The sequence below is a fragment of the Melanerpes formicivorus genome, unplaced genomic scaffold, assembly GCF_026170545.1.
Source record: "Melanerpes formicivorus ecotype bairdi unplaced genomic scaffold, bMelFor1.0.p_v2 SCAF_20, whole genome shotgun sequence".
Classification (NCBI taxonomy): Eukaryota; Metazoa; Chordata; class Aves; order Piciformes; family Picidae; genus Melanerpes; species Melanerpes formicivorus.
Window position 1 is genome coordinate 3,164,810 of NW_027142372.1, and position 26,017 is coordinate 3,190,826.

General features: G+C 39.5%; 1 protein-coding gene across 4 annotated transcripts in view; it reads left to right on the forward strand.

Annotated features, from left to right (window-relative positions):
- Positions 1-473: 473 nt before the first annotated feature.
- TOX3 (TOX high mobility group box family member 3) overlaps positions 474-26,017 on the forward strand; it is a 77,525-nt gene continuing 51,981 nt past the window's right edge. For all 4 annotated transcript variants that reach the window (XM_068150535.1, XM_068150534.1, XM_068150536.1 and 1 more), the window contains exon 1: positions 474-1,000. In XM_068150535.1, coding sequence (XP_068006636.1) covers positions 899-1,000 — 102 coding nt within the window. In that variant the 5' untranslated portion in view covers positions 474-898. The remainder of the gene's footprint in view (positions 1,001-26,017) is intronic.

Below are 26,017 nucleotides of genomic sequence, written 5' to 3' on the forward strand. Positions count from 1 at the left end.
AGCGGTGAAAGTTACTCACCTAGAACCTTCCTAGGAAGAGTGCGGCCACAAGAAAGGCCCGCTACTGCCCGCCCGTTGCCGCTCCCGGTCCCGGACCCGGGAGGGCGAGCAGCGGCGCGGCCTCCGCACCGGCCGCGGGGGGCGGCAGCGGGCGGGCGGCGGGAGGGGCGGGGAGGGGCGCGGGCCCCGGTCGCTCCTCCCGGGGAGCGTGCCAGCGCGGCGCCGGTTCTTTCGGCACTTCGCCCCGCGCCACTCAGCCCGCCCCGGTGCAGCCCTGTTGCACCAACTCCGGGGCAGCTGCCCCATCTCTCGTCGGCAGCCGTGGGGAGGCGGTGACATCGCGGTGCCCGGCTGCCCCGGCGTGCGGGCAGGAACCGGCGGTTCCCCCTCCCCCCGCGACCCCCCGCCTTTGTCGGCGGCGCGGGTAGGCTGCGGCGGGCAGCGGCGATCGGTCAGTCCCTCCGTTCGTTCGTCCGTCCGCGGCGGGCGCGTGGCTCCTTTGTGTACAGCAGCTGCTCCTGAATGCGGAGGCAAAGCCCTTGGCTTGGCACTGAGCTTTTAAAAAACAACAGCCCTCCCTCTGTCTCCTGCCCTCCCTCCTTCCCTCCCCTCCTCCCGCTGAGGCGGACGGGCACCCACCTGGGCTCCGTCGCCCATCTCTCCACTCCTTCTCTGCTCTCCTCCTTGTTTACCTGCACTTTTCCACCGCCTCTTTCCCTCCCTGTCCCCCGCCGCCTCCCGACCGTCATCTGTCCCCGCTCCTCGGGAAGGCTCTGTGCCCCGCAGCTTCGGTCCCTCGGCGGTTTGCCCGCGCCCCAGCCCCGGGGAAGGCACCTGAAGGTGGATCTATTAACTCTCCCGGCTGTCTCTCCAAGTGCACTTGGACCAAAGCACCGGCATGGATGTAAGATTTTACCCGGCTGCGGCGGGCAGCTCGCTTCCCGGAGACCCCTCCAACCTGGACTTTGCCCAGTGTTTGGGTTACTACAACTACAACAAGGTGATTATTCCCGCGTCTATTAATTCTCCGTGCTCCTGCCCAGGTCGGTTTCCCGAGAGCCGGAGGTTGGGCTCCGTCGGGGCGGGGAGGGTTGGGGCTAGGGGACGCCCGAAAGTCCGAAGCGGTGGGGTGCACCCGCAGGGCTCCGCGGGGCCGTGGGATGCCCATCCCCGGAAAGTTGGAGGCGCCGAGTGCCCCCGCACCGCACCCTCCTCCCCCGCGGCGACCGCGGTGGGGCTCGCTCCGGAGGTCCCGGCCCCAGGGGTCCCGCCCGTCAGGCCGCAGCCGGCCGCTGCCTCGGCCCGGCGCTGGGGCGTTTCAGACGAGTTCGAAAGCCAGGCAGACTCGCCAGTAACTTAGGGACGCGAGTGGCTCTGTCCCGCGGGCAGGGAACAAAAGAGGGCTGTGCCGAGCGCAGCTCTTCGCGGTTCGACCCGGCAGTGGCTGGACCGCCCCGGGCTGGAGCCGCCACGGCTCCCTGGCGGGTCGAGCGGAGCGGAGCCTGATGGAGCTCGGGCGTCCCTGTCGGGGACGGAAGGGGAAGGGACGTTTCCCCCTACTTTGGTCTTTCGGGGGATCCCGGCTCTGTTCTGGCCAGTGTCGAACCAAAGACGAACTGTATCTGAAAGTACATAAGCTACCAGCACAGGAGAATAAACGTGTTTCTTTGATCAGGTTTGTCAGAGAAGTTACAGGACCACTTACACTATTCACATCTCTGCGGCTTCTGGAGCTCGTGGAGTAAACGCTGCAGTCAGGAGCAAGAGTCATTTTCCAGTGGCTGCCTTCATGTACTGAAATATGTTTTAATAATACGGGGATGATTTGTTTCGCAAATTGCCCAGATCTGGGAAAGGCAAAGTTAAGAATGACACTGTGACTCATACTATTTTGAAAAAGACTTAGCTGTTTGCACTGTGATGTGTCAATAGCACATTGAGCTATTAGCACTGGGCCCTTACACATGCACATAAAGATCCCTTTCACACTGTGTTTTTCCTGGTGCTATGTTTGCCCAACCTCTGGGGCCTTTTGTGAGGCGCTGTATGAGATGCTGGGGAAAAAGAAGGGTGCTGCACAAAATCTAAACTTATGCTAAAACCTGTGTTTTTCTAGAATATTTTCCAAATGGGTAGATAAAGTTAGATGAAATACAGAGATCAGTTTTGAGAGAGGAATAGTATGGGCTCACATATCGAGATGCAGTAGCCAAAGAAAACTTTCTCCTAGAGAAATTGCTGCAAAATAGAGCATACTTTTCTGTGGCTCATTACAATAGTCTCCATCATCAGCTACTGCGATGTTCAGGTTTGTTAGTGGTGGCCACCTCCCTTGTCAGAAGGCACAGATCTGCTTCCACTGGAGATGCAGACCAGTGTTCCGTGGAGTGCCCCTGCCTGGCGCATGCTCTCTGTGCTGAGGCTATTAGCATGCTGCTTTGTTAGTAGTTAATATAGAAAGACACAGGAGCATGAATTAAAGATGAAATGTCAACCTTGACTTTGAATGCTGCTAAAGACTTCGAGAGCTCTAAAATGCATAGTAAATGTTCACTGTTATCTGATATGCCAGCTAATTTTGGAAACTTGCAGCACTTGTTGACAAACAGCACTCTGACTGTTAATTTCACTTAAGTGACTCTATGGTGTTACGCATGGTATGCATTTTTTTCAGGCTCTCTTACAGGTTCTGTTTTTTTTTTTTTTTTAGGTCTAAAGTTTTGAATGTCTTCTGAAAACTAGTAGTTTATTGTGTCCATTAACTTGCTGCAAATGTAGGGTTATATGCAACCTTTAGACTGTATTTCCCTTCCCCACACAATGAGAACAGAGCATGCATTCAGAAAAAGTCAGAACTAACTTTTGACCTATTCAAAAATGCATCTCAGTTGCTCTGCTCCTGAACATAGTTTTGGCAAATATCTTATAGGCCAGGCTTCCAATCTGCAGCAGAAAATATTTCAATTAACAGAATGCAGTTTATGATGCGTGCATCTTATAATAGGTATCTTTGTATGCAGAAGGCCTGATCCGGAGCAGGCTGACATTGGCAAAACTCTGTTGCTGTATGCTTTTCTCTGGCTCAGCTGGGAAAGCAGCAACATGGTGTACAGGTGTTTCAAGGACAGAAGAGGAATTTGTGAATGAATTCCTAGAAAGGAACCGCATTAATCTAATCTCCTTTTCCACATTGTTTATAATCTGTAATTAAAGAAATGATTATAACTTGTGCTTTTAAAAGAAATTACTCTCCAAAAAGTACATTTATTTAAAAAATTTTCCTCTCTTCCTTGCTTTCAATCCATTCTGTCCTTTTCCCTGTGTTCCTAAGGAAAATAAGTGATTACTCTGTTAGGCACTGAGATGACCACAAGGCATAGAAAAAGAGCTGAAATATTTACTCTGCTGAAGTAAATGGGAAAACTGATATTGATTTCACTAGGGACAGTATTTCACCTCAAGTCTTTCTGCAGCTCATTTGAGTATCCTACTCACTCATCCATGCCTGCTTCATTGTTTGGAGCTGAATCCATATTCTCTGTGACAGTGACATTGCCTGTGACAACTGCCAGGAAGCAGGAAGTGTGATGGCTGGAGTAAACACATTGCATGGTTGTATGTATGTGCAAAGGCAGAATTATTTATGTGAAAATACTCTCAGGATCGTGAAGACAGAGTGTTGATGGTATATGGCCTACCTGTGGAAAACTGTATCTTGTGTCAGTGTCTAAAAGTACTCAGCCTGAAGTCTGTTGGTGTAAATACATTGCACCTTCTGAGACAGTGCTGCCTTCCGCCAAGGACTGTACAGTTTTCCTTTTTTGTGGGTGCAGCGGTAGCAGGAATGTGGCAGACTGCCCCTTGAATCCTCCATCAGAACTTGAGATCTCACTGCCCTGTCAGCAAAGCACTAGGAGTGAGGGAAGAACGGCAGCATGAGTCCTGGGCTTGTAACCACACAAGCTTAAAAGCTGTCCTGGCCTGTACCTGTAGGTACCCTTCAGTTGGATTCCTTTCCACAACTGCTTTTCAAGAGCAATGTCATGCTTTTGAAATTTGTTGTCAACACTGAATAAGTAGACCTAGCTGCTTGCTTTTTTTGATGGGGGAGTCTTAGTTTTGAGTATGACAGACATATGATAATAGACTACCCTACAGAAGTATCCCTGACATTGTTTGTATTACAGCATTTTCTAGAAGGTTCTGGATTAAGATTATTTTTATGGAGCTGGTGGGCAACATGGTCAATACATCTAAATGGCAAAAGAAGAAATAAAGAAACAAAAATACCTTGATTTGTCCAAGGTTGTACAGTTGGTCCCTGGCATAATCAAGGCCACAACCAAGGTATTCTGAGATTCAGTCCAGTGGTTTGTGCTGAATCTCATTTACTCTAATAGGATTACTTACATGTTTAAAGTAAAGCATGTGCTTAAGTGCTTTGCTGGATCAGGGCCATATTTGATAAGTTTTCAGTGCTGGTGTGAGAGTACATAACTTGACCCTGCATGTGTCTGGCTGGTGGTGGTTTGGGATAACAGTGATCCACCTCGGCTTCAGGCAGTTGCACAAGTGACATCATAGTCTGCCTGTTTCTAGAAGAGTCCTGCTGTGGTGTACTACAAAAAACCCAAAACAACCCCAAACCAAACAAAAACCAAAAAACCACTCACCAAGAAGTAGCTATAAAAATTACAGAAAGCTGAAAGAGACCAGCTGTGCTAAAACATTCTGCTTCTGTTAGGAGCCCTTTTATTGTTCTGCAGATGGAGAGTGATTTCGGACATTCACAACAGTTGAGTAGTTTTTCCTAAACAAACTTTTTGATTTACCAACTAAATTATATGTCTTGTACTAAAAATATGTAGAGAACTAACTATTCCTCATAGCAAATATACATTTTTATTAAAGGAACTATAATTCTTATTATGCAGTTCGGAAAAGGGAAAACTCCAAAACCTAAGCACCTATGGCTCAGTGCTTGAGTTATCATTATATCAAATTCCAGAATCCTTACTTCATTGTTTAGCTGTCTATATTTTATAATGTTATTTCTTCTACACAGATTGTCCTTGAAGGATACAAATTTCAAACATACATTCCTTAATTTAGGCACTGGCATACACGTGTGAATGCCAGCTTGATGGTTTTGGCTGAAATACTTCGTGTTTGACAAAGGAAGCTCAGGAGGGTTATCTTCTTCCAGAGGTAAAGCAAAGACAGCAGTAGTTCAGCGGCATGCTAAACTGGGACTATAAGTCATCCCTTTTGGTGGGTGTTGTTACAGTTAGGGAAATGACTGAAAATTATTCTTCTTGCAAATTTAGTGTAGATTTTTCTTTCATGAGGAATAATGGGTGCATGTATACTGGTAAGACATGAAGCTCTGTGCTCACTCATCATCTGCCCTGCAAATATGCTATTTTACATCTGAGCTCTGCTTTCATGTAGAGGAGGTAGTCTCTGGTGGCTGGAAGCTGATGTGTGCTGTGGTCATGTATGTACCTACAGTCTGATCATGACAGCGGTGGTCCCAGGTGATGGGAAAGTGCCAGAAGGCACCAGGGATCTCCCATAGGGTAGAGAAAAGCAGTTTATAAGCAGAAGCCCTAATATGGGCCTTGCCAGAGACAATTTAAATAAGGGATCGGGAGCTTTTTGTTGCAGTATCAACTCAGTAAATGTGATTTCATCTTCAGTATTTCCCATTGCTCTTCTGGCATGTGGCAAGTATGCTGAGCTGCTGTTTTCCTAGAACAGCCCTCCCCTGCCTCTGATCTCTCAAAAATCTCAGGACTATGCAGGCAGGTACCTCTAGGGGATGCAAAAAAGTTCCGAAAATATTTGACTGTTCAGCCCTAAAAATGTTGGATATATGATTCCCAGTGCTTGGAAGAGCATGTGCAATGATTGGGTGAGTGTGGCCACAAGAATACAAATTCTAATTCGTATCACCGCTATGGCTTGCATTATGCTGGTTTTCAGGAGCAATGATCCCTCAGGCCTTATGACATACTTGAAGAGCTGTGAAAGGAAACCCCTGTGTGCCCAAGGCAGCAACTGTGTGAGAACCTATGTTGCTCAGAAAGAACCTAGATAGTTGTGATAATAATTGTGCAGTGTACAGTTTTTCTGTTGCTCAAATAATGCAGCTCCTATACTGAATATACCATTTGTTATCAAGACACAAGGAGCTGGCTGTAGGCAAAGTGTACTCAGTAGAAGTTAATTCAAAAAACTTTTTAAGGTGTTTTCATTACAATGAGTTACAACTGTATTAGTAAGATACTTGCCATAATGTACAGTGATAAAGAGTTTGGCTTTCATGCTTAGGAGTACTTATGGTATGTGTGGAAATGACTAGTGGGTATGTTTTAGAATAATGGTCACAATTCTTTATGTGCAGGCCTTGGCTATGGACACTGTTTCACATGTCTGGCTCTAGAGTGAGGAATTATCATAGAATGCACTGGGTTGGAAGGGACCTTTAAGGGTCATCTGGTTCAATCCTGCCTGCAGGGCCATCCCCAGCTGTATCCCGTTGCTCAGAGCCCCATCAAGCCTCACCTTGAATGTCTCTGGGGATGGGGCCCTCCACCACCTCCCTGGGCAGCCTGTTCCAAAAATGCTGACTAAATCCACTGGGATGCCATTCATGTTTCATTCCCCCAGCATCACCTGCAACAAATATTGTACTTTGTACAGAAGTACCAACTCCAGCCCAACTCTATAATGAATTGTTACGTATTTTAAGTAGAAACTAAAATAGAGCACAGGAAACAATACGTTCTTTGTCAGATGCTTCAGATGAGGGTAGCTTGCGTCGACAGTAATGTTGTGTGACTCATTTGTTGCAGTTTTAAGCAGCACCTGGCAAAGCAAGGCCAACCAAACTGTGACCTGTGGGTTGTGCTGCAGGCTTTTAGTAAATTTACAGTTAATACATGCCCATATATTTGTTACGTTCTGACACTCCCTGAAAACCTAGCTGATGCTATTGAATGATGATAATCAAATTTAAGAGGAGAAAAGTTTGTACAGCACTAATCCTACCTTTATATCTGTAATCACATATCTACTGCTGTAAAATTGAGTAGTTACACAGACCTAATGCAGGGTTGAATTTTCAAATGCTTCAAACTCCTATCTGATAGCCATCCTCTATACTGTTACCTGTCTGTGTGATGTATTTATAGAGTGCCAGTCACCATAGTATCTGTGCGATGATTGCTACCAAAATTGAGAACTCTGAGGTGAAAATCTAATCAGGACTTCAGATAACAATGTCACACAAGAGCCTTCTGGTCTTTGCCACTATCCTCTGTTCAGATGAAGACTTTGATGAGATCGTGCTTGCTGCTGGGCTATTCATTATTTATTTTTCTAACAAGATTTCTATTTCATATCTTTTCAACTGGATGTTAGCACCTGTCAAACCAATCCAAACTCGAGTTTGAATGTATTCTCTCTGTACCTGAAACAATATATTGAAAAATAAAGGCCTTACAAGGCTGCTGAACTAGCAAAGACAAAAGTGGAATCTGTTGCACAACTGCTTCTGCCACAGATACGTTGGATATCCAAACATATGTTTTCATGAACTTCTTCATACACTTCATGGGAATGGGCAGACAGGCTGAAAATACTATTTCCATCACATTAAAAATAACTGGGTTTATGAAAGAAGAGATTATGGCCTCAAGTTGCACCAGGGGAGGATTAGGTTGGATGTTAGAGGAAACTTCTTCACTGAAAGGATTCTCACACTGAAATAGAGTCCCCAGGGAGGTGGTTGAATCTCTGTCTCTTGAAATCTGTAAAAGATGCAGAGATGTAGTGCTGAAGGACATGGTTTAGTACCAGGCTTGCGAGAGTTAGATAATGGTTGGGCTCAATGATCTTAAAGGGCCTTTTCCAATGAAAATGACTGTATCATTATGCTGCAACTATGAATGTATTGCCAACTCAATTATACTGGGAAAGGTGCACTACTAAAACTGGGCAATATTAGTTTATTACTGAAAATGAAAAATGTTTTAAGCAAACAGTTCATCTAGTTTTCAGTTTGTTTGTACAGTTCATATGCCAGCTATTGGCATTAGTGTTCTCTGTTTACTCTTGCATGGCCAGTTTGCCTAGAAGTCCATGTTATGTTGAAAAGCTCTGTATAAGTACCAGAAGGGAAAAGAAATGCAGTCCATTCTGAAAAGCTGGAAGTTGAAATAATCCCTTAAAGCTTGATTAAAAAAAAAATAAAAATTATGGCTAGAAAGAGACTTTTTCCCCCTCAGTTGTATCTTAGCTTTGTGAAGACCGATTGAATATGGTTATTTCTCACTTAATATGAGAGTTAGATCAGGCCTTCCCTTTCATGGGTGAAATTGTTATCAAGTCCATGTTTTATCTCTGCTATTGTAAAGTAGCCCTTCTTACTGGCTGGGTTAAAGTGACCATGTATTAAGGCTAAATATTGCAGAAGAGAGTGGATTGTGACATAATTAAGTTGACAATGAAGGGTGTGTTGGGATGAAATGCCAGGATTTGGACTGGCAATCTCTGAAGCAAAGGGATCTGTTTTTAATTACTTGGTTGGGTTGTTGTTGGCTTGACTTTACCTGCTACTGGCTGAGATGAGAACTGCAGAGGCAATAGTAGGGTATCTCCTCACTTTTCTCATCTGCTTTACAATATATGTAGTTGATTATGTAAAATTGTTATGTGGAAGCAGAGTAATGCTTGAACAGGCATATTTACATTTGGATTTTCTTTCCTCTGTTTAATATTCTGAAGAATTCTGATTGACTGGGCAACCTGACAGCAGGTTGCAAATATGTAAAATTGCCAGTAAGATTTGTGGAAAATGAAGTCTATATATAAATGTTTTGGTCACCTGAAGTGAGTTGTCTTCATCTCTCTGGTTTTCTACTGAAACTCTGTCAGGGGAAAAAAATTGTGTTTAGCAATCAAAGTGCATTAAGTTCATGTTACAATTCTGTAAACAGTTAATATGAGAGAAATTAGATAGGAATCTAAAAGTGAAATAGTTTTAGATATGCAAATTAATAAGGCATTATTTTGGGGTTTTGAAGTGGCGTTTTGGTTTGGTTTTGGGTTGTTTTGGTGTTGTACTTTTGGTGGGAGTTTTTTGTTTGTTTTGGGTTTTGTTTGTTTGGTTGGTTTGGTTTGGCTTTCTTTTTGAAAGAAGTCTGTGCATGGAAACAGCCTGAGTTATATGACTCATCTTTTCTGTCCCAACGGGACCACTCCTAGATTTAAAGTCACTGAATTAAATAGAGGTTTGTAGTTTCAGGACATATTTAAACACCTCAATATTGATTAACTGTCTAATTTTTAGATGACAAGCTGTGTTAAAACCATGCAATGTTAAAACCATGCAAAAATCAATGGCTGCATAGCGGAGTAGCTTATTTTCAGAGCAGATCATATTTACGTGTTGTTCTTTTCACGCAACTGTCTTCATAGTCATATGGCTTATTCAAATAGTTGGATTTTAAATGGTTTAGGAAACTATTTCAGTATGACTTCATTATTAATAAAAGTGTTTCATTAAACTGTACTTTAATCAGTAAACTTTTACTGAGAGAATTAGCAAGCCTCTATTTTTAAAGCAATTGGCTTTTTAGATAAATATTTGATTAGGCATGGGTAAATAGTCATTCTATTTGTTTTAGTGTGTTAATCCTGTTACTGCTTTGGGCTCTTGGTAAGCGTGTGGAGGAAATGATGATGATGATAATGGGTGGTCTTGCAAATATGGGGATATCATGTTAATGATTTGTTCTAGTGAAAAACCTGATAGCCGTGGTTTCCTACCAAAACCCAGCAGGGTTATTTTTTTCCTGCTGTTGCTTTTCTTGATAACGTTTGAAATACACTGACTGTACATTTAAAAAAAAAAAAAAAAAGAGTCTACACTATACATGTATCAAAATAAACACAATTTTAGGATGCATTTTCTGCTCATTGTCACATCAGAACTCTAAGTAATAACATGACTAATCTCAAGAGTGTACACTGAACATACCACAAATGTAAATGCAATGCAAATATTTATACCTGTATGACTTTCTATTTGTGGCTTTCTGAGAGTGTCAGTAACTGTATTTGAAATGATGGAATGAAGTAATTTGTATCCATTGATTCTGTCCTACTAAGTAATTCACAAGTGCAAGACATTATTAAATAAAGGAATTTAACAGATGCTTGTGCTGTCCTTTCCTTCTGACATTTTAGAAACCTATTTCAAGTTCCCATTGTGCTCCTGTGATGGTGCAGCTGAGGCCCAAAGAGCACATGTGGAGCTGTAGATCAGATGTGATGTCATATAAGGCAGGCCAGTTTCCTAAAGAGTGGCTTGCATCATTGCTTCTGTTGCAGAGATCTACCTGTTACAGCAGCAGAAGTGCTGGTAAAGAAAGACACCATTGTTTCATTCTCATGCCTTCATCTGAATGTTTTTAAATACAGTAATTTTGTGCTGCAATCTTGGATGATGTTTGTAAGGTGCATGAAGCGTTGTATGGCTTATTGTAAATAGGTACTTGTTGTTTCAAGGGTTTGACAAGCCATACACATGTGCATTCTGATGGTTGTCTTACCTTGGTCTTTTTAAAGTAATGTTTGAATCAGAAATGTGCATCGGTGGCTTCAGTGAAGTGTTTCAGTACCTCGTGCTCTCCCAGTTGTCATGCCTTATGGGGATGATGACCTATTTCTGAGGTTTTGCCTTTGTGCTACCAGCTTCGTGGGTGCCTTTTCTGTGAGAGGACACTTGAGCATGCTCTGTATCAGCACATTCCTTGGGTAGCTTTCTCATGTCCTCTTTGTTTTGTCGCCTGCCTTGGCATTGGCTTGCTGGCTGATAGCACACAGCAAAAATCTAAAATTCTTGGAGTCACACACAACTGGGACTGAATGTCAGTTGTGCACCTCTGATTGAACAAGGTGAAAGGCAGGCAGTGTAATCTAGGGTTAAATATAACTCAGAGATCAAAGATCCTACAAAAGCATAACAGTAGTTATGTTCATTAAGTACCTCCTCAAATAGGCACACCAATAGCACTTCAGTATTTGGCAGATTTGTGATGTGTCCAGTGTACATCTTAGGGATCAGTTTTGCTCTTTAACCTGCAATTCTTCTCAAAACCCAGCTATCATACTGTATTGAGAACTTTTATGTGCCTTTTGCCTCAGTCTGCAACTATAGCTTGCCCAGTTTAAGTAGCAAACTCTTCTAAATTTAGCCAGCAAACAAATTCTGTCTTCTGTGTTAGAAAGTGTTTGAGTAAGGATGGCAAAGACTTGCTTTAACTTACTTGCTTTAACTTTATCAGCACAAATATATGGTATTTTATCACCAGCAATGTGAGTATGCTGCCTATCTGCCTGTATTCTCTAGTAAATAGCAGTTTTACAAGGAAGGTCTCAGAATTTGCCCTTTTGTTAATAGACTGACTGAGAGCTTATATGCCAGAAAAGAATTCTGATTCTTCAATTGATAATGTATTAAAGGATTGGGGGTTTTTGAGCTTTGTGTTGGGGTTTTTAGTACAGAATATTGGTGGCTGTTATTTGTAATACATGTAGCTAGTAAATGTTGAATCAAAAACAGTCACATGTTGTTAAAACACAGACAACATATACTGGGCTGCATCAGCAGTTACAATATTCCACAGATTGGAAAATGTGGACAGAGGGTATTTGCTGCTGTACAGGTTACGTACATCAGGGTGTGTACATCTGTTTTGGAGGTCATAGGGGAATGATAAGTCATTGCTTGTAACTTAGGGTTTGTTAATTAACTGAATTCCACTAAGTGCTCTCTGCATCACGTTCCTTGTTTTTGTGTGTATATGCAGAATTGTTTCTGAGTACAAGTTTTTAAGGTTATGCCATCATGAGGCAGAAGTAACAGACAGTGATGGTGAAGAGCTTGATTCATATTATGACTAAATGCAGATGATCATTATGTTGTTATGCCTCATTCTTAGTATTTCTGTGACTCAGAAATGGTAATAAACTCCATTAAAATACCATGATATCAAGGGAGTAAGTATTTAAAATGCATATAAAAGGATAAAGTCTAGAAATCATAAGAATATAATAGCTATCCATATAAATTTAGACTGTAATAAGTACTTGTAGATCTTTTGAGTTTCATTTATTCTCTGCATGAGTGAAAACTGATACCAAACAAAAGCATTGCTTTCTGCTCCCCAGATGTAACCTTTTTCTTTTAAAATAAATGTGAAAGTAAACAGGAAGGAACAATTTCCATGGAGGAAAATCAATTCTGGTCGTTCAGAAACATGAACTCAGATTGATACTTTGCAGCTACAGTGAGTACAAGCAATACACTGCAAGTCTGGCACAGAATTTTGACAGTGAGAAATCATTCATCTCCTGCTTCTTTTAAACTACATTTTCCCCATTTCTTCCTATTTTGTTGAGCCCTACTGTTTTACTTTGTCTTCCACACAGCTATGGTAGGAAGCTGTCATAGCATTCTCTCTTTCCAAGGGAAATGGCCATTTGTTGATTCAGAAAAGGAATAGAGAAAGGGTTGTGAAGCACCTTAATCAGAAGGAGGGAATGATAACCAGGGAATGCTGCTAAATATTCACAATTTGAGGATCAAGTATTTTCAGTGTGCCTGAGTTCCTAATCTTCCTGCAGTTCTAGGTGTTGTTTATTTTCTGTTGTGTTGATTTTTTATTTTCTGTTATAGGTTGATTTTTATTTTTTTGTTGTTTTAAGGGGGAGAGGGAAAAAAAAAAGAGGTTTTAAATACTTGTTATTCACATTTAAAGTTTTCCTATGCGTTTTGGAGAGCAGATCTTTTCTTCTCATTTAACCAAAAGAAAGAGGCAAGTTCATCTTGGCTTTTTCATTTGCTTAGCTTGTGGCACCCAAGGAGCTCTGCAGCTGTTTCTCTGAAACTCTAATTGTCATGGATCTTTGAATGTACAAATGAGAAATAACAAGATTTTAGCTTATGAGTTATAGTCTGTATGCTGGAGCAAATCCAGTTGCTTTATAGACCCCAACTGCTGAAGTTTTCTCTGTGAAGGTGGTTTATGTTTATCTTAAAAAAAACACCACCTTAAAACCAAAAACCCAGCTATCAATGAGTTGAACAGAATTTCATGTATTCAAAACAGATGAAGAGAATTTCATTACATTTAAAACATACTCAACACTTTCTTTCTAAAATCTTCTATGGATTCAAAAGAAATGGGTGTAATCCTGCTCTTGCATATAGGAATGTACCCTCTTTGAAGAAGAGAGATGTTTCTGCTTTTGAATTGAGCTTCATAAACTTGCTGGAAAAAATTCAATGCAGAGGGTGTATTTTCAAGTAGTACTTTCTTGAGCATTGAACCATTCATTTCCTGAAAGGATAAAGTCACTTCTTTGCACCTGCTGACAAAACAAAGGAATCAGTGCTGATAATATGTTACATGGGGACAGGCTGTAATGTTGGTAACTGTTAATCTGGCTGCTGAACAGCATCGTCTCTATTTGGCCTCTTATCCTTATGAGAGGCAATACATCTGCCTCACTGGAAATCATGAAAATGGTTTCCAATTGGTTTTGTCTGCATTTTTACTAAATATATGAATCATTATTATGTTTTCTCTAGCTTAGACACCAAATTAAAACGAAGCAGAATGCTATGTTCAGCTACTTCAAGTTGGGATGGTCTAGATAATCTTCATCTAGTTGAAAAAAGAGATGTAAAATTGCAGGTCTGGCAGCAAAGTTGGAGAATTTAGTCTTTTTAAAGAAAAGAAGACAGAAGGGACCTGAAATATACATGCTGTAACAGCAATACTGGAAACAGCAGGGTGAGAGAGAACAGTGTCATTACAAGTCAGACACTGGCTATGAGATTAAACTGGGAGTGAGAAGAAGAATATCATACAATGTGGCTGACTGAAACAAGGACCACTTATAATCTTGTTTGATGTGATTCTTTTAGACTTCATGTTTACATCCCTAAACATGATACTGAAGTTATATTTTGCTGTGATCCCAAGTGAGCCTCTGATTTGGGCAAGAGAGCCATAGATGTGATAGTTACTTACAGACTCAACAACAATTTTGGAGTTATGCATAGCAACTAATAAAGAAAATCCATGTCTGAGGTCTAATTTTATTGTGGAAAACTAAGGTAAGAGAGAGTGATTGATGCTGGGGAGTAACCTAGTATCAGCGAACATAGGGAGATTCTTCCTTTAGGAGTGGTGTGCTCTTCCTTAGTGGTGGTGGGAACAGAAAGGTCTTTACATGTCTGAAAGAAGTGATGGAAAAATCCACATCTAGAAGTCTGACAATATGTAGAAGTACAGTATCAGCTTATTAGATGGCTTGCCTTGATGTGTGTGTGTTTTGAGAGTGCGCATCAGGTAGTCATCTGATTCCTTAATTCTGTGCTCCACTAACTACTGCCTGAGTTTTCAAAAAGCTTTTGGACAGTGGAACTAGGCAGTTCTGCAGAGTGGTGTGTGAAAAACTTGCAGAGATTTGCAGCCCATCTTAGTATCCATTAGTGTCCTTGAGCAATGCAAGTCTGTTTTGCTTCTCTAGAAGTCATGAAAATAGAAAGTGATGATAGTGGATATCTTTATTTTGCCTTTAATCCATGAAGACCGGGTGTGTAGCCTTGTTCGTGTAAGAAGTTCCATCTGCCAGCACCACTGTAAATATTCCAGCCTAGGAAGAAGCAGCTACTACAACTATGTGGTTTTTTGTATAGAGAACTCTTCCTATCCCATGTCTGGATGCTTAATTACTTACAGCCTGACTGGATTCATTTGTGTGGCAAAGGGAAATCTGATTCCCTGATATGGCTGATAGTTTATGCCATAGCAGAATACAGCCTCTTTATTTTTAAATTTAAGCAAGATTGTTGGCAGTACCAGTTGGCTTTATGAGAAAAGTGGAATTTTTATTTCATTATTTTATTTTATTTTGTTATTTTTTTCTCTTGTGAAGAGGGGCATCACAAAGCCCTGAAGCTCATTGTCAGTGTATTTGTCCTTAGCTTAATATATCAAAAACCTTTTATGGTGTATGGGTTTAAGAGACAGGGGCTGGAATCTGTTGAAGTGGACCATCACGTCCTGGTGCATAGTAGCATAAATCAACAGCCTGGAGTGAGTTCATGAAGGACCAGCAAGTTAGTCAATCCCTGGCACACTTGCCCTGTGAGTAGGTTCAGGGAGTAGAACTTCTGCAGCCTGGAGAGGGAAGACCTCAGGGGCTTGACTGCAACCTCAGTACCTGCAAGGAGCTGGAGCCAGGATCTTTATAGAGAGTACCTGATGGAAGGATAAGTAACAGTCACAAGTTGAAATGAGAGATTCAGCTCCATGTAAAGGGGGTGAGGGGGGAGGAAATCACTTTGAGGATAACAGAGTATTGGAACAGGCTGCTGTCTCTACACTTGATAGTTTTTAAGACCTGACTGAAAAAAAGCCCCAGGCAAGCAGTTACTGAATTGTGTGGCCTGTACTTTGAGCAGAGGCTGGATTAGAGATCTGCTGATGTCCTTCGCAACTGGAATGATCTTGTGATTGCATAAGGTGAATAGGTGGCAAAGACTGATTTGATCCTCTCTGTACTATTTTAGAAAAACATGGAAGAAAGAGTGGCATTGTTTCACTCTTTGCCTGGAAAGTGCCAGCAGGGGGAGAAATTACAGAAATCACAGAAACATTCAGGTTGAAAAAGACCCTAAGGATCACTGAGTCCAACAGATAACCCTACTCTACAAGGTTCACCCCTATACCATATCCCCAGGCACCACATTCAGGGTTGGCTACTCCAACACCTTCCTGGGCAGCACATGCCTGACCACTCTCTGTGAAAATTTTTTTCCTAATGTCCAGTCTAAATCTACCCAGTCACAGCTTGAGGCCATTCCCTCTCATTCTATCACTAATTACCTGCGAGAGGAAACCTCTCTATGATGCATCTCTATGATGTCCTTTCAGGTAGTTGTAGACAGCAATGAGTTCTCACCTCAGCCTCCTCTTTTTCAAACTAAACAACCCCTGCGCCTTCAGTCCTTCTTCATAAGTTTTATTGTCCAGGCCCTTCACCAGCTTCGTTGCCCTCCTCTGTGCTTGGTCCAGGGTTAGCTAAACCCTAAACAGGGAGAACTAAACACTTGTTTCACAGTCAGGATAATTAACTTTTTTGTTGAAGAGTTTGCTTTCAAAAAGAAAACCTAAGATGGTATTCCCAGTCCTGCAGGGGGTATATTTATATATTGGTGTGAGCAAGCTGATAGTTGTGACCTGTCTCAAGCATATGGATTTAATATAGCTGGCTGGTTACCTTTCCCTTTGTTGCTGTATTGTAATTCATGACACCCTGAAAGATAGTAGTTTTGTTTAGCTCCATGTAATCTTACTGTAAGGGATTGCTAGTTAGAGCCCATCAGTTTGGTTTGGCAGATGTAACAGCGTAGAAAACAACTGTGTACAAAGATTGTTTCTTTCAAGCTCCAATCTGGAGTATGTGCCACTGATACATGTTAGCTTTTTATATATGATACTGGGCTGTGGCTTGTGTAATTAAGTTTTAATATTTTTGTTCCTTCAGAATTATATTCACATGATAATTCAGTTTGTGTTCTCTACTAGTACTTTCCTAAAAAAAATCATTCAGAGGAAGGTAATTTAAAGCACTGAAATTTCCTATAAGATTTGTTATTTCTGACACATAGAAGAGTGGTTCTTGAAGGAAACTTCAAGTAGGCATTAATTACTGCATTCTTCATTTCTTCTTTCTCCTTAGAGATGCCAGTTTCTGGTTGTGTGGAGGCTGAAGTGCCCATGTGTGAGAGGAATGGAGAATATGGTGAACTTAAAAATATTAAGTCATTTAATCTATATTTTTAAAGACTCCTGTTTCCAACCTGAGTCTTTGTAATAGGTAGTAGTACTCAAAATGTTGAAAGTAAGAAAGTAAGTAACATCACTTTTACATCTTAGTACAGTTCAAAGCAGCTTTTTAACTCTTATTTTATAATCACACCAATTTTTTAATTGGACATAATTAGCTTTTCCAGCTTTAAAGACCTTAGTCAGAGAAGCCCTGGAGATTATGGACCAGGATTTCTTACATCTGGCAAAAACATGCTGCTGTCTTCCTGGAAATGGAGCTTTCCCTGTGTTCTTTTGTATTGGTTAATAGAAACCCTCCTTGAAAAAGGATCCTTATCAAAGAAATATTCATGAAACAGAAAAACAGATCTCATAAACCCTGTTAGATTCCAAGAGTTATTACATTTTACATCATATACAGTTTATTTTTCCAGATGCCACAGTTGAAAATAATGTATTTTAATACTACGTGTAGAAATCTGCAGATTCATAGCAGCACGTGACACATTAATATCCTCTGTGACACCCTACTGGTCATATTCAACTGTGATAAACAGTTGTATGTGCTATAAAAGTGATCTCTAGAATAAAAATAGGGATAATGCAAACCAATGCAAACAATCCCTTATATTTGTAAAGACTGTTACAAATCTTGAATGTTAATTTGAAGAAAAAAGTACATGCTAATGCTAAGTTTATGCCTTCAGTTAACAGTCCTTTATTCCTTCAGGAAAAAAAAAAAAAAATCAAACAGCTATACTTTAAATGAATTTAATGAACTGCAAAGACTGACATTTTCACTATAAAAGTCACACTTCATTTAATGAAGTAGTTAAATATTGATGCTATATTAAAATACAGGCTGAATAAAAATGGCAATATGATTTTCAAAAGAGGAATTTGAGCTGATTTTTTTCCTGTTATATTGAAAATTTCATGAACTGATAAAAGGGAAATACAGCAGAGTAACTTTGTAATAAACACAAAACACTTTGCTGAAATAACATTGAAAGACACAAACCCTAAAAGCAAGGAAATGAAGTCACTGCTCTCTTGACTGAGCCTCTGTGTTTAAGCACTGAATCTCTTCACTGAATGGATATAACATTATCACCATTCTTGTGCAATATGTTCTAAAATTCTTGAAGAGCCAGCATGAATAGTTATTTCATGATATGTTTGATCTTAGTTCAAAGTAATTGTGTTTTAGCACTATGATTTTAGTGGCAATATTCTGGCAAAGCTTTGTTGCCTGTGTTTTGACTTTCACACACTCCCATTGATACAATTTGAGTTTTCAACTTCATTTTTGGATCTGCACCTGTTCCATACCAACATAATATTGACAGTGGATAAAGGAATTGCCGAAAAACACAAGATTTTCTCCAGCTCCAACACTAATATGATGGCAAAGGAAGAAGAAGAATGAATCTTTACATAGATGTGAGTGGGAACAATGATTGAGTGATGATATGATTGGTTTCACTTTGATGGATTGAACTATGTTGTACTGTACTTCAAAAAGCTGTACTAATTCTGACATCAGGCTTCTGTGTCTAGTAATATACTAAGGATGACTTCTTTGGCCTGTCGAAGTCAATGGCAAAATTCCCATTAATTTCAGCTGTCTGTGATTTCATTCTCACTGGCTGACTTGTAAAACAATGGCAATGTGATTTAGTACTTTTTTTTTCCCTCCCCTTGGGAAAGATCTCCACTCCATATAAAATGATTTGTCTTCTCTCCCCCCTGCTTCTTTCATGCTCCTACTCTGAAAATATGAATTTTAATTCAAGATAAATACAGTCTGATTCTTTCCAATACCTATTATTGTGTAAAGATCAAAGATGATGGAAGAAAGTTGAGCTATTTTTGAAGTGGTAAGTTGCATACACAGTTATAAATACACTTACTGATAGAAACCAGTGTTGAGGATTACAGCTTTCCTATGGAAGGCTAACAAATAATTTCTGTAGCTAGCAGCTCTCAGGTGTGGTCTCTATATATGTTGTTGGAAATGTGATTTAGATGTTTGGGTTTTTTTACCCCCATGTGCAAACAGTTTTTCTTTAAAACAGCAGCAAAACCCCCACAAACATTGGAGATACTTGCTGAAGAATTAGTTATATAAATGTATTTGTATTTGGAAGTCATGCAGCATTTGTGTTTATGGTAACGATCCTCAAAATTCTTCATCAGATGCTAGATCAGAGTCTATTTGCATATTTATGTCTCCTGGTATTTTGCCATGGAAAGCACTGAAACGAGCCACATAAAATTGTGCAGGATATTAAGTACAATTACCAAAATTTACCTGGAATTAATGGAGCATTGAAGAATTTCTTCATTTTCTACCCATGCTTCCAGGGGGAAAAGTAATACATAAAAAGAAGATAAGGGATGTCAAATATATGAGCGTGCTGTTCGTTGTCCTATACTACTTCAGGTTCTGCAGTAGTCATGGCTCTTGGTTGCTGATGTGCTTTCTGCTTGAGGCAGTGGTTCCACTAAAAGGAGCAGGATAAGGCATAACCAGAAGAGAAACACTTGGTAACGTGTTTAGCAATCTGTGTCTTTATGTAAGTAAATCTTTAAAGAGAGAATTTCAAAAGGTACCTGAAAAAGTATTTCAGTACTGCAGGTATTCAGTAGTTACTTATTGGCATGTTAATACTGAAACTGTAGCAGTGCTGCTCTCTTCAATAGTAGTATAGGGAAAAATGTTTTATTAAACACTAATTTCACTAGTTATTTAAAAAGTAGCTGGCTTTGCACACATTAATCTCTTTTTCTTTTTAACTCAAGGTTGATGGTCTAGGTCTTACACATTGTATTTATGAATAGGGCACTCAATAACTATGCAAAATATCTATTTCTCCCTTGGGAATCTGTGCTTTGATATATTCTGATCCTTATTAAATTTAAACAGGATCAAATTTATACAGCTTTGGCAGAGATTTATTAAAATACACTTAGTGGACAGCTTGTGGGAGTGCAGTGTGCTGTAATAACATATGCCTCTTACCAGAGAATAGTAATTATTGAGAATCAAATAAATCTGTAGGAGGTTAAGTATATATGGAAAAGATATCAATTGTAGTTTTCTACAGCCAGACAGAAGCACTGTCTGAAGATTTGTTGTATAAAGAAATGAACCATCCTTATAGAACACTAAATATTCAAAATGTCATTTACCAACAAGGCTAGTATTCACCCAGCCTTCAAACAATGTTAATGACTTTTGCTCAATACCATTAAATTAATTATTTAGTGCTCTTCATGTGCATAAGCAGCAATTCACAGTTCTACCAAAGATTTAGTGAATGTAATTGAAAACTGTGTGTGTGTTAAAAAATTTTGTAAATGTCTTAATTGGAATCAGTGTATTCTTAGAAAGCAAAGTCCAAAATAATGATTGCAGATTAACCAAGGAATTTCCCAGTTAAAAATATGTTATATAATGTCCATCACTCATCTGGAGTTCAGCAATGGTTTGTCTAAGATACTTTAACCTTTTAGATTATCGTGTGTACTCACTAGTGTAAGAATAGAAAAATTAATAGGTAGGTCTGCAAAAGCAGTAACATTTGGCATGGTTGGTTATTCAGATGAAGATTCTGTGTTTTGTGATACAATTATCTAGAATTTCAAAGCTTGAGCTGTAAAAATGGTAATTTTTTTTTCCACTGAACAATGAAAAAAAGACAAATCATCAGTGGGTAGGTGGGAAGGCTGCATCATCCAAGTCTTCACTGTTCCTGGTAAAAAGATTCACAAGGACTTGGAGAAATGCATTCAAGTGTATGAATCAGGAAACCCTATGCTTTCAAGAGACAGAGACAATTGGATGGTTCTGAATCTTTCATGGTTTGGATCTTCCAAGCAAATTTTCTTTTGGAAGGCCAAAGAAATGGATGTCTTCAGATACCACACTGGTTCTTTCAGTTACACATGGAGTTCATTACCTTGTTTTCCATCAGCTTTTGCTACTAATATTTCAATCTGAAATAGAATTGGTTTTGAAGCAGTAGTTAAACATTTTGGTTTTGTGTTGTAGCAATTTGTATTATGTCTCTATAATAATTTTTATGGGTTAGGGATGTTTGAGAGCCGTCAGTACCTGAACAGACTGTTACATATGTGCATGAGCACGATTCAATATTAGCATGACCTTCGGACTCTGGCCTTTCCTAGAGATCATCTAAGTGAGCAGGTTTTCATTCAGACTATTCTGCTTGGGTTTCTCCCTGTGGCATGAAATGAATGGAGTAATTTCAGCAGGAAATGTATTTCTTGGGGCTTATTGTATTAACAAAGTGACTTGTAAAAGGAAATGCATTTAGATAGATATTATATTTGATTTAAAACTCATGCCATCAGAATTCCACTGCATTTTATTATGCACATCTAGTGAAAGCTGTTGAGTTTCTTGAAAAGAAATGTAAAAGATAATCATTTTGGTAGAAGTCTTTGTGTTTGAACAGTTGTCTCCTTTTCAAAAAATTAGCTGATTCGCATGGATGTGGATGTGATACAAACCTACTTCACTCCTTATCATGCTGGTGGCAGTTCTCTTGTCCCATTCTTCTTCTTTTGTCCTATGGCTCCAAACATAGATCAGGATGTTTCTAAATGAATTAATGAAACATGATTACTTCAAGCTAGCAAGTGTATTCTCTTAAAATAACATATGTTCTGTTTCCACCCTATATTGTAACAGGAGAAACACTGTGTATTTGTTAAAATAAAAGTCAGAGCATTTGGATTCCAATTCCATTTGAGTTATTACATTGCTCTATGACCTTGGGCAAGCTTTTTATTGTGCCTGTCCCTCACTGACATTTTTTATGAAAATAGAGATGATAATGTATAGGGACCTCTTTGTAGTGCTCTGAAGCACAGGGAGACCTGCTTAGGTACCACTGAGGGCATTTCTAGCCATTCATGCATCTTATGACTGATGTATGTTGTTATATATAATGCATATCAGCATGTTTGATTACCATCCTTATAGTTTATATTAATGAGTCATCTTGTGACGCTACTGACTTTTTCGTTTCCATTTAATATTATAGTAAAGATGTAAAAAGTAGGAGCAAATTCTTATCCATCAATCCACAGGTGTTTTGATTCAGAATGTCTATTTTTGTGGGTGTCAGGATCATCTTTTTAAAATCAAGTATACTGTAACAATATATATGTGGATTGAAATTTATATAGGGTATATAAAAATTGCATAATTAGGTTAAAAAGAGGCAATGCAAACGTAAATCCCTAAACCAGCAGTCTGCTTACATCGTTAGACAAGTATCAATACCATATGGTATGTAGCTGCCCAGTTGTCTTAAATTTTTGTGTTGAGGGTAATGTGGAATCAAGTGGCTGTAGAAGACAACTCATGATTTGCTGCAGTTACATGAAAACCTTTTGTCATCTGTTAGATATTTCTAGGACATGCTTTTAATTTCTAAGCCAGTTAAAGAAAACACAATCTTTCGCAACTTGATTTCTTTTGTGTTTTCTTGGGAATATACTAATTTCCTTTTGTGCAATGTAGACTAAGGAGTCCTTTGCTTATAAACAGACACGAGACAGTTTCTAGTTTAAGCACAGGAAATTTATTGTTAAGATAGATAGCTTTATTTGTTGATAGAGGCTAGGCATCTTATGCTGGTTTGTGTTTACTTTTATTAAATCTGATATGTGATAGAAAAAAATGTAAATCTTCCAGGATTTATAAGTATTTTATAAGGAGAATCATCTTTTGAAATTATTTCCTCTTCTACTGTCTCAAATCAAACATATTGTGACAAGCTATTAGGCTATGAATTTATTCATTCATCACAGTAAATCAAGTCGGCACAGTGGCGTATAAAAGATCATCATCTATATTGGTATCTTCAGGGTCAAACAATCACATTTCTTCTTGCTTGCAATTGGTGCTATATGCTTTACTACAGAGAGGAAGGTTCTTGACTGTATTGTGGATTTTTTAAACCCTACTTTTTTCTCTTTTTTTTTTTTTTTTTAACTAAAATTTTCTCCTGACTTCAGTAGGTGGATGTTTCATATAATGCAGCGATAAAATTTGTTTGTAGATGTAATAATTCTGGCATGACTTTTGTGCATGTTTTACAAAGGCAGCGTAAGCTGGAAGTAGTAGCCTTGTATTTGGAGACAGATGAGTAGTTGTTCTAAAATGTCAGTGGCTGTGACGTGCTAAAAACACTGACTTTCTCCTGAATGATGTCTATTTCCTTGTAGAATCACACTGGTTAATTAATAATGCTCAGATAGTAAAAGTTTTAATTTGAAGATAACATATGAAGTACAAGATATTAATTGCTGCAAAGATAGCATGCTAATTAAAAGGTTCATGTGCAGTTGTCCAAGGTTAACAGTGTGCATTGAAATACTTGGAATAGAACCCAGTTATAATCAAGTATCTGAATGCTGTATTTTTGCAAAGGTAGCATGTTTTGTGCTTTCTTATTTTGTTTTGCTGGAGAAGAATTCATTGTGCAGTATTCCTTTTACAGTGAAGGTAGTTTGATAAGAAAAAAAGGTAAGCCAGTGATTTAGAGCTTTGTAAACAGTTCTGCATTGAGTATTTGCTCCAAATGCAGTTTTGTAGATTGTGTCAAAACAAATAAATTTGAAGTCACAGTTCAGAGGAAAAACAATGCAAACTTCTCACATCTTTAAGGGCGTCATTTTTATCTGTTAAAGGTTTTATTTGTAGGTAGACGAATGATGCAGAGTAAAAGCAAGATAATTGATAAAAGTCCTAAATATTAGTGCCTATATCTTATGTGGAGGCTCTGAGTCTGTCTCCTGGGCCAACCTCCATCTTATTCTCCAAGTAAAATGGAAATGAGAAAAATGCAACTCTTGTGGCTCTCCTATGATTAATTCTATTGCAGTGCAATTTTCTAGCACAGCAGTTTCTACCACTCCTTCCTCTGTCCTCAGCAACCTTATGGAACTTTCAGTGTCACCTTATTTAGCTCACGGGAGTGAAGCAAAAGCTTCTAGTTCTGGAAAGCCTTGGCTTTCATCTACATGAAAACTGCATGTAAGTGCTGGCTTCAGGCTCAGCGAGATCAGTTGCCACTTGCATCATGAGTATAAATAAATAGCATATATAATGCAGGTGTCATAGCTTAATGTATGAAGATTATCTCACATTGAACTTCCATGACTTTTTATGTGCTACCTATGCAGGGTTGTGAAGTGGAAAGATATTTTTATGCACTTCGTAGACAGAAATGGAAACAACAGCTTCACATCATAGTAAAACTAGATTAAATGGTAGTGAAGTGGGTTCAGAATTCTTATCTTTATGAAGAAATGGCTCTGGACATTGAGTGTGATCTCATGCTACTGTTAACATTCACTATTTGTTGGCTTGGAGAGAGCAGCCATTCTTGAGCTCTCTGAACTGCTTACAGAATTCTGTAACTCAATGTGCAGAGGCAGAATCACTTCTATTTTAAATCATCAAGGTGAGTCATAGAAAAAGTCTCTGTGCAAGATTATCAAGCAAATATGTAGAGAACCTAAATCTTCAGTCTTGGCTTTCTCCAGTGGAACTGTAGGCAGCAGCAGCAGGTGCTGCTCTGTGCACTTAGATGCATGTACAGGGGAAGGTCTAGAGTTGCATGTGAATATTACATGTACATCTGAAATAGCTTCCTATCACTAATATTCTGTATTGTACAGTCATTCTTATATTAAGGGGGGGGGGGAAGGGAAGAGGTCTTAAATTATTTGAATCAGCCAGATGACTTACCAGAATAAAATTCATCAGTCACTTCTTATGAGTGATTAATTCTGTGATTCTGTAGTGCCAAGAACTAATTCACCAGACAGTATGTCTGTCATTTAGAAACCTGAATGGTTTAGAAGCTTATACCCTAGGCTGAGGCCTAAACAGAGGGTTCCTAAATCTAGAAGTATGAGCTTTAAAAATCTGTGCTTCAGAGTTCTTTTCCTTAAAGCCTGTAGGAACTGAGGAATTGTCTAATAAGTGCTTATACATAAAGTTGCAGTTTCTGCAAGTGGCCAACAGTGCCAAAGCCTGGTCAAGAGGAGACCACAGCGTGGTAAGACCTAAATCAAAGAGAAACTTGGCAGTTGTGAATCTTGCTTTCTGGCCTGTAGCCTCTGCTATGAAACTCAGATGCCTACAAGTTATGTGTAGGCAGGAATCGAAGGACAGTGTTTTGCAGATCTAGCCAATGAGAGGGGACGCTGTAGTTTAGATGTGGCACTGTTACTTAATGAACAGACAAATGCCAGGGTATCTCCAAAGAGATTACTACATCTTAACCTGTTAAGTATGTGGCTTTCTGTTGTTGTTTTTGGGTATCTAACAGTCATTATATAACAGGAGTGGCAGAAAATACAAGGAACTAGTTTTCTAATTAGCAATTTTCCCTAAGCTTTTGGCTTATTTTCTTAGCTTTTGGAACAACAGTCCCTTAAGTTTTCCACCTTGCATTTTACTGTTTCTCAAATTCTATACTCTCTGTTTTTGTTAGATGCTCAGGGCCAAGAGTTACATGGAAATTAAGTATCTTGACTGAGGTCATGCTGACTTGGATGACAGAACTAGGAATTGTACATTTCTTGTCTTAGCTGTAAGTCCTGTAATCTCCTGGGGACTGTTTTCTAGTAAGATATAGAAACCTTATAGGTAACTCCCTTGAGACCATTATATGTATGTCAGTGACTTCTCGGGAAGAAATCTGAAAGCTGCATTGGACTGTAATCAGTATAAGTCTCCAGGATGGTTACAGTTCCCTGTTCTCAGGAGATTGCGCTGTAGCATTAAAACTGTTTTCTCCTTCCCCTTGGCATGAGTTGGGTTTTCCTGGGTTACCCCATTTGTGTGTCTGAGGTCTCTTTTACTCTTCTGGGGATCATGTTAATGAAATCAATAGAAGAATCTGTCTTCCAAGAGCAGTAATTCCAAATCAGCCTTAACAGATGTGAGAATAAGTTCTTGTGCCAGAAAAATAAAAAAATCCCAGGAATATGTTCCTGTTGGTTATTGCTCAGGGAGAGAAACACTTACAGATTTGATTCTAACTGAAATG